The sequence below is a fragment of the Coffea arabica genome, chromosome 6e, assembly GCF_036785885.1.
Source record: "Coffea arabica cultivar ET-39 chromosome 6e, Coffea Arabica ET-39 HiFi, whole genome shotgun sequence".
In the NCBI taxonomy this organism is placed as follows: Eukaryota; Viridiplantae; Streptophyta; class Magnoliopsida; order Gentianales; family Rubiaceae; genus Coffea; species Coffea arabica.
In genome coordinates, this window is record NC_092321.1 from 53,145,548 (window position 1) to 53,155,332 (window position 9,785).

The window sequence follows — 9,785 nt, forward strand, 5'->3', positions numbered from 1 at the left end:
TCTAGGCAATGCTTTACTTCTCCTCTCCTAAACGGCTAAAACCCTTTTGCAATCGTTGGCTTCTCTTCCGACAGCGACGCCACCGAGTATCCCACCTTTGAGAGCAAGGCCCAAAAAACGTCAATCAAACCCAGCAATTAAGTGTAAGGCAAAGCTTTTGTCTAATGTCACCCTTTTTGTTTTTTCTTTTTGTTTTGGAAGCACCCATGGTTTTTTGAGAATAATTTTTATTGTACCGCCATATATCATTTAAGGGAAAGTTTGGATAATATTGCAGGTTTATTTCTTTTTTTTTTATTTTAACATAATGCCTTGCAAAAGTACAATAAAAAAGTGAATTCCACAGTGATCCAATAAACAATTTGGTGATTACGGTCCTATTTGGGGTTGCAGTGCTTTTGAAAAAAAAAGTACTTTTATGTGCTTAAAATACTCTAAAAGCGGTTGATGAATATCATTCCATAAAATTAGGAGTAAAACTTTTGGCGTTAAAAACACTTTTAACAAAAGATCAAATTTCGTACTTTTAGAGTAGCTTTTATGATTTACAAAATAAAATATCAAATTTAATCATCTTATCCTATATTATGAACTAAATTTTCTCTTTTAAAAGTTTTTAAATTACATATTATCTAATATAATAAATACTTATTGAATTATATTTCCAAACAATATATTTAAAAGTACTTAAGCAGTTGACAAGTACCTTATTCAAAATTCTATTAGCAAAGTACTTTTCAACAAGCTACCGCAATCCCAAACGGACCCTAAGACTTAAAGGTAGAACAATCTTTGCTACCACGGACCACTGGGCTATGCTAGTTGTCTTTTAATCCGTACTCTCAGTAGGAGTTGTAAAAAAAAAAAATCACACTGAAATAAAGAGCTTTTATAGCATTTATAATTGGTTCCTTTTTCTCATAGAAAATCAGATTACCAAACATGTAAATTAACAACTAAGTGAAAAAGAAAAGGAAAAAAAAAGGAGATATTTTGTGATATGTAAGTTCATTTCATTAGGATCTCTGTAAATTCTGAAAAAGATGTGATTATGGATACAATAGGTTAGGCATCAAAAATATTTCTAGTATGTACCATTGTTAAGAAATACACAGAGACTAGTTTTTGTCTCAATTCTTTCTGAGCTGATAACAAATATCAACTACTTTAACCCTGCATTAGTAGTATACTTCAATGAAAATTCTACATTTTCATTTTACCACTTCTCAACAAAATAATTTTTAACAAAAAACATTTAACTGCAAAATGCCAGATAATTGCCAACAATGCCAGGAAAAGAAGGTTTTAAAATTTTTACTGCAATGCTTGAATTGTACATGGTATAATAACAGTGGCTCATTATATCATAAACGACAATAATAGTATGATACACTACTATTATACCACAAGTAAAGAAGTAACCAAACAGATTTTTAATTATACACTAGAATAAACTCCATCAAATTTGAAGTCCTCTTTTTGCTAATGTGGAATGCATCTACTCAAATAGTATCACGAAAGATCTTTTTATGATATCAGTGTAACAACCATCAATTAATATTTATCAAACTGTTGAATTTCTGTCAACATTAATGTGATTGACAAGGGCACCAATCCGCACAGCCACAACAAATTTCCCACATCAAGACATTTTGTCCCAACAAGAAAAAGAAGAGGAGAATACAAGCATTGCAAGGAAGATACAACTTCAACAGGATGTATTCAGAAGCTGGAAAGCCTGGAGAAGCAGAGTCATTGGGGTTAAGACGGATTCGACACGAGACAATCCTACAAAAAGTTTCAACATAGAAGTGGTCTTTTAGTTTCAGGTAAATCATTAGCCATTTCCAGTGTTACTTGACAACTTTGATTTCATACAGCCAAGAGCAGGAAGAGCAATATAAAATTCATGATCTGAGTATTTTCCAAGCAATACAGCTTCTCAAGCTTTTGAATTAAACCAGATGCATTTACAATTTATAGGAGTAGGGTTTTTTTTATAGGAGGAGGGTGGGGTGGATGGAAGGGAGAATGAGATGCGTGAGAACGGAACATTGTAAGAATTGGGAACAAAAATCCCTACTGCATGATAGTGCGAGACTACAAACTATTGTGTACAAGCTTCTATGAGCTTTTTATGCACCTATGATTAGAATCCTCATCAGGTCTACCATCAAATGCAACAGAAGAATGAAACAGAATGATAAAGGTTATTTGACAAGAACCATTTGAATTACACAAATTTATCAAAAAGAAAGGATAAAAGAAGAGTAGATGGGATGGTCCGTGCTTCCTATTAAACACCATAACAAAAGATATACATTGTAGAAATCAGGATCACTATTTTTATCTTTTTGTTTGCATACAACATATGAGTCAGCATCATCTGGTAGAGGGATACTTTATTGCTTTTAAAGCTGAGGACTGATTAATTGCCAATGACTTCAAACCCTAGCAATACTTAAATCTAGATGTGGCTTAAAAGCCTAATTCTATCCTTCTGGCTGTCAACTTACAAAAACTAGCATAAATTAAATCATGAATTCAATTATGATCCGCTCAATGCTCAAATTAAGCTACTAGGCTCAAGCTTTCATCATACTATCAGCACCTAACTTGATACGAAGTGAAACACAACTTAAAGAATGAAAGTAGTATTTAATATCCTAAACCAAAGTACCTGAAATGCCCATCATCTTGATGATCATCTCTCCCATAAGACTTGCTCATCAATCTTGCTTAAATTCTCGTCACCAAGTCGCTTCCATGTCTTGATCCTCTCTACACCCATCCAAGCCTTCTCCCCTTTCCCAAGTTCTGCCAATATGACCCTTGCTCTCCTTGGCAAGCCAGCCTTGCCATAACCATGATATCCAATACCCCCACCATAACAAAACCAGATGCCATGTAGCTTCCCACAGAAATCATTGGTGTGATCATGACCCATAAATACAGCTTTCACATCACCCATAGAGACGAAGGTCTGTAGGACTCCAGAGTTAACTGATGAACATGCTATATATTCCCGATACTGGCCAACAATCTCCATGATGGGACCCTGACGCACTTCTGGAATTGGAATGTGGAAGAACGCCAATGCAGGAGGATTTGACCATGTCAAGGGTATGCAAGCCAATTGACCATTTTCTGGCTTTTGTCCCTGTTATTGTGTTGCCTGCAACACGTTAAATCAAATTGGCGAAATCTCTTCCATGCAACTTGTAAACCAGAAAAGGGAAAAAAATAGTTTATGAGAATAAAAAATAAAGACTTCTGTTTAATATTTTGTTTCTGTGCATTCTTGTGGACAATGAAATGTTTTGCCAAGTAACTGACATATGGGAAATGCCAACCAATGATCCCAAAACCATGACAAGGAATAACATAATAAATATTTGGAAACAAAGAAGTCGAATTATACACAGAATCTGGGCTCATGTTACCTGAAAGTTTTTGGAAACACTATGGAGCCAACTAAGTTGAGATTGCTTAATCCAATCATAAGTTCGTATACCATCAACAACAGCTCTATCTCCACTGTCAAGAAAATATAGGTTGAGAACACTACTATTAGCAAATGAGGAACCTACAGCACCCCATACCCTTAGGTTGTAATTCCCAAATCCATCAATTCTTTTTACTGGATTTTGGTTGGAAGACTCGAGATTATCCTCTGCTGATGGAAAGGTATTCGACAGGGAATAATCCATGAGAGAGATGAAAGACATCAATTCTTCACGAGTCATAGTAGATTCTTGGTCATGATTCCCCAAAACTGCAGCCCATGGAACTCCAGATTGCAGGACAGGGCCAAAAGCTTCGAACATGGATTCTGCTGCATCAGTTGCACTTGTCCCGAATATGTTGTCCCCTAAAGAATGGAGTTACATTAACGACAGAGGGAGAGTGAAATTCTGTAGGAAAGTGCTTAAAACCAAAATTCCAAAAATGAAAGACATTTCTTTTTTCACATGTAAAGTTTTTCTGACCAAGGTTAAATGCTGTAATCAATCACAAGGAGAATAGATGATAAGAAATGTACAATCCTGATTGTTGCCTGAGCAGCTTAACTACTGGAGTCCATAAGGGAAACAAGAGATACCCAACAAAAAGGAAGTTTTAAAGTTTGTTTCAGCAGCAATGCAAGCTGCAGACGTCACTGCTAATTTCTGTCTTGAATGACTACCATAATTAAGGCACTAATGAATAGTTTTCAAGGGTTTGGAAAGTTTTCAAATTGAGGTAGGATAAATTAACAATCACCAGGAAGGATAAACTTAGACCAGGTGTAAGTTTGAGCTTGAGCACTTATATGAATCACTTTGGGAATGAATTAACAATCCTTCACGTATCATTTTGTCAACTTTCTTAGCAATCTGACACTAAAACCAACCTAAACCCACCCCCTGCCACATTTAACAACAAGATGGCCATCCAATTTTCTACAATTAGCTACTCTTTCCACTATGGAACACCCTTCAAACTCATGATCTTGTGTAGAACCAGACCATAATAGCTGCATAATTAACCTTTCCCGATGATGGCATTTACAGATTGTGCATCATCAAGTCCGCTAAAAAGGGTACATGTAAATGCTATAATTTTCAAAAATCTTGTTTTCAACCACCACTGACCTCTTGCTTTCCATACGACGTTATCCAAAAACACAAACTGTTACCAAAATGCTAATGCAGTCCTTTCAAGGCATTCCTTCTAGTATCTTGCTTTTCCAACTTGAAGAAAAAAGATATAAACATCAATTCCAGACATTGGAGGCCAACTGAAAATTCCAAATTCAAACATCATGATTATGATTCCAAATATCCTTCTATTAGGCCAAAAGAAACATTTACTGACACTCTTTCTTAAACTACAAGGTGAAGTAGCAACTCCTTTTATCAACATATCTAATTAAAAGTTGGATCGTCATTCTTGAACTTATATTAGCATGTTTTCAATTAATATAAAAAAACCTGGAATTTTTGACAAATCCATTATAAGCCCAACTTAAGGTTTTTCTATTCTATAATGGACATAGGTCAGCTGATAAATAACAATTCTGGTTATGCATATGCTGGCAAGGCAGAAGGATGGACTTTGCACAGAAACGGACAACAACTGCATGGACATTATCTGTATGTAATGGCATGTGCATGTCTAACCTCAAGTATGACATAAACAATTTTGCACTTATAGACAGGTGTAACAGAGATAACGAAGGCAGACCACAGTAAGCACATTTCACGTCACTAACGTAAAGTGATAATCCTTCCCCAATTTAGTGTGTAAAACATGTATGCAGGTTTTGGCAGTACAACCAAGCAAAATTGCAAAAGAAAAATTGGGAACTGCATAAACCTAATAAATAGCCGGAACACCAGAAAAGTCATATTAGCAAATTCTAATGTTTAAAATTTTGAGATTCTGTCCACATGCTATATGACATCCTCACCTTGGCTTTCATCGAAGGCATCAAGTTAGTCAGGCACCTAAACCTACTCAGTAAAAACAGTAAACTCATGAAGTTGGCATGTTGATTCTAACACAAATGTCCTCCATCACACTTCCTAGCATACACTAGTTTATTTCAGACCAACCTCAAATGTGTTCCAATGTCACACATTAGACCGATCCATTTAAAATTTGGGAATAACAGAAACCAAGGTGTTCCTAAAAGGAGGCTATATAATTAGTGAGAAACTTCTTTGTTTTAGCTAATACCCCAAAATAAAAAACCATCCTGTTTCCTGCAGTTTATTTACCATTACTTGCTATTTCTGTGCTTTAAGAAAAACAAAAAGATACATATGACAAGTGTCATTAGAAGCTTTAGTTAAATGATTTCTAATGCATAGACCAAAAGGAATGGTCTATGACTGGTTTTGTAGCACAACACTCATCAAGGGCCATTTTATCAACATAATGGTTCTGTACCAATTAGATTACAGCATAAGTTAGAGGTATATTTCATTACCACATATTTCTGGGACAAGAAAAAGATAAAAAGGGTGCCTAGTCTATGAAATTTGATCGATAAAGTCTCTTAGATCACAGAGAACAAATGCAAAAAACCAAAAACATTTTGCCATTAACAAAGAAAGGATCAAATAGATGGGTCCAAGATAGTTTGACAAAGCAACATATAGACTTATCATACAAAATATCAGCTATACCAATTATGTATGATCAAAATCTCCATGTTTCACTTTCCATAACAACAGCTCCTGCTCAAAATCATGAACATTTCTGCTGAGAATTCAAATGCTTCCTAACTTGTACTCTTAAGAGTATTTAAGGCCCAGTTACACAACTAGACATGCACCACTAAATGCCAAAAACTAATTGAATTTTCCACCCAAGTATCATATCCAATTATCTTTCACCCCGAATTTACAGTTTGTGGTGCAGACAGTGTATTGCAGATCATAAAAAGGCTCAGCATTTGCTAACTCAACCAATACACAAATGTGAGCTGATATACTGCTGAAGCTTTAGGATATAGCTTAGTGAGGCATTCACATTTAACAAGGAAACCTACAATATATTTTGCATCTCTACAAAAATAAAGGCATTATTCTTCTTAAAACTCTGTCCGTATACCACATTGCACTACAAAATAGCTGCAAGATTTAAATCAAGTGAGCACCTGGGATGCAATTACTAATGTTAAATTCCAAGGCAAAAACAATACTAGATAAGCAAAGCTAGCGAACAAAAGCTTGCATGACATTAAGAAGCAATTACTTTTATTAAGGACAAGAATGAGCAAAAGGAACAAAAACAGAGAAGAACGGTGAAAGTCTGAAGTCTTTGGTCCAAGAAGCAAAAACATTTGTTCCAGGTGAAGTAGTTTAACTCTCCGTATGGGGCCTTTACATAACACTTGATTCTTCTTTCACTCAAACAGATTCTAACCCTTTCTATGAAATTTTAGAACCCATCTCTGGATTTAACCACAGATTTTGTAGTCGTATCAAGTTTCACAGTAGTGCGGCAAGAAGAGTGCCAAATGAGCAACTGAATAAAAATTGTATCTTCTGTGTGAGACTATGCAGCAATCCAGTATAGTGAAGGTGGTTTGTGACTCAGTAAAAGCCACACGGCATTTAAACTACCACCAAATACAGTATAGAAGAGAGCTCGTCTACTCTTGACATACACATGGTAATTAATGATCATGCACTTACCAGGGCATTTGACCTATATGTAGCAGCAGTACATAAGCATATCTCTGTCTATTCTTACTTTACCATGCAAGAACAAACATTAATCTACATTACATTACCTTAAGTAGAATTCTTACAATCTCTTCCCTCAACTGTTTCAAAGTTATTCACATATACTCCTAATACTTGAGTGTGAGTACTCACTCTTTTACCACACATCAGATCACACATGCAGCCCACAAGTTTGTGCAGAAATAACAGATCTTCCTCACTTCAGCTTTAATTCAATTGCCATCTATGGTTTCAGATACTAAAAATGGGAAAAAATACTAGTAAGAAAAGAAAAGAAAATAAAAGACAAAAATTACCGACTTTTACCTCACAGACTGAGAGATGGTGCTTCCATGGAACACTGAAATGCTAACTGCTATATCAGCTTTAATATGTCAAAGATCATCTACATCCACTATTTTCTAATTACCATTTCCTAATTACCATTTCCCATGAAAAAACTCATTAGCAAATACTTAATATTAGTGGATTCATATACAAAATGAGCCACAACATACAAATATAGACTTTTCATTGTAATGCAACCTGTTGATTCACTTCCCACGACAACTAAAATTTACTGGCTGCAGTTTATGCACATTAATCTTTTGGCAAAACCAGCGATAGATGGCTTGAAATAATTTCCAATCTCAATTGTAATCCTTGCTTCTATTGCCAAATAGATATGAAAACAACAGGAGCATAAAGATTCTCAGAAAGGCTTTACATCCAAAAATCTAGCAAACATGGAATTGTCTTCTGCTTCTAATTTTATTTCGCAAATGGTTGCAAGATATATTGTCATATGCAGCTAATCCCACAAAACTTGCCTCTTCTAAAATAAAATAAAATAAAACAATTATTGCATAGTACATAACCAAAATACCTGTAAAAGCAACAAAGTCTGGCTTTTCAACCTCAATCAGCCTCCTGAGAAACCGAGTGGTGTTGAGATCAGAACAGTGCTCAAACTCACTTTCCAAAACGTCCCTGCACCGAGTCACCGCCCCATTTCCATAATGCATATCAGCCACCTAAAACAACCAATAAATCAACAGGCAAAAAAAAAACACAGAAAATGGTCAATGACCCAGATCTTTATTTTCCAAGAAAATCAAGAAAAACCTAAAATTTTCTTGAAATTTCTTCGAACCTGGAGGATTTTGAAGGTCCCGTCAGAGCTAAAGCGTAAAGGGAGCTGTGGCTGTTTCTTGAGCCTGACTTTTTGGTCATCAAGTGTGAGTTTGTGGGACATTATACAGCTATAAATTATATGTACAAATGCGAAAATCAAGATGAGATACAGCAAGGAGAAGCTCCATCTAGCTTTGAAGTCCATCATCAGAGCTTCCTCGGTAGAAAAACGGATGAAGAAAGAGAAAAATCAGAGGAGTGGCGTTCTGGCTTGCGAAACAGGAAAGTTTAGTTTGATAAATGTCACCTGGAGTTTGATGTTAGGATTAGTTACCCGCTAGGGAAATGAAAATTAAGGAATGCCTTTTTTTATAACTGGTATTAATTTGTTTTTGGTTTTTTTTCATAAGATTAGTATTAGTATTATTATTGTTAATGATATGATTATTATGGTTTTTGTCACTTTTATTAGTATAACGTCTTTACTATCATTTGTATAATGATAGTTGTGTGTGTATATGTATATATTTTTTTTAAAATTAAAGTTGGGCTTTTTTCCTTTTTTGTTGGGTTAATTCCATTTTATACCCTTGAACTATAGTCCGACTTTCACTTTAGTCCCTAAACTTTAAAATGAGATATTTTAATTCCTAAACTGTAAAATTCATCTCATTTAAGTAAAATTCTTGACGGAATCCACAAAACTAATGGAAATATTGCTCTGTTTTGTAACCAAAATAAATCAAACCTACAAAGGATAGAAAAATAATTCCCGAAACAATAAAATCCCCTTAAATTTGTTGTTATTCGACAAAATTTTCTTTTTTTTGTTTCTTTCCTCTTGTCATCTTCTTCGTTCCTTTTCTACTTTCACGTCCAGGATCTATTACAACAAAACCCTCATTCCTTCCCCAACTGGCGAACTATTCAACTTATTACAAACCAAAAATTTTCACATTCACACACTTTTCAAGTCCTTTTCCGTTCTTACTTTCTATCTATTCTCTAACGCTTGACCTCTTCTAAGTCCCTTCTCCTTCACTCTAATGCCTCCCCTTTTTCCCATCTACAAAATAGAAAATTCCATCTCAAAGTCATTTAATTTTGCTTCTATTTATTTATTTGTTTGGTCGTGCATTTCTTAAGGCCTTATTGCTGGTGGCTTATTTATTCAATTGGAGTTTTGTTTTAGAAAGATCAATTTCAGCTATTGCTACTTATAGAAGGCCATATTCAATCCATGAGGTGTTGTGGCATTGCTTGGTGTTATGGTTTCTGTGGTAACCAAACTTGTAATGATCAAAATTTTGTTAAATTCAAAGGAGATCACTTTGGTTTGAATTACTTCTTTTTGCTATGTTGTACCATATTCTTTGATTTATTAACAGTTTCTTGGATGGTCGTCGCATGTTCTTTGGTGAAAGGGGCTTCTAG

At 35.0% G+C, this 9,785-nt stretch overlaps 1 protein-coding gene across 1 annotated transcript; it reads right to left on the reverse strand.

Annotated features, from left to right (window-relative positions):
• Positions 1 to 1,535: 1,535 nt before the first annotated feature.
• On the reverse strand, positions 1,536 to 8,707 carry LOC113694865 (probable inactive purple acid phosphatase 28). The gene is made up of 5 exons (XM_027213762.2): positions 8,371 to 8,707; positions 8,104 to 8,251; positions 3,444 to 3,871; positions 2,681 to 3,160; positions 1,536 to 1,788 (listed from the first exon to the last, which is right to left on the reverse strand). The coding sequence occupies exons 1-4, from the start codon at positions 8,557 to 8,559 to the stop codon at positions 2,705 to 2,707; spliced, it is 1,221 nt and encodes a 406-aa protein (XP_027069563.1). The 5' UTR covers positions 8,560 to 8,707; the 3' UTR covers positions 1,536 to 1,788; positions 2,681 to 2,704.
• Positions 8,708 to 9,785: the final 1,078 nt, after the last annotated feature.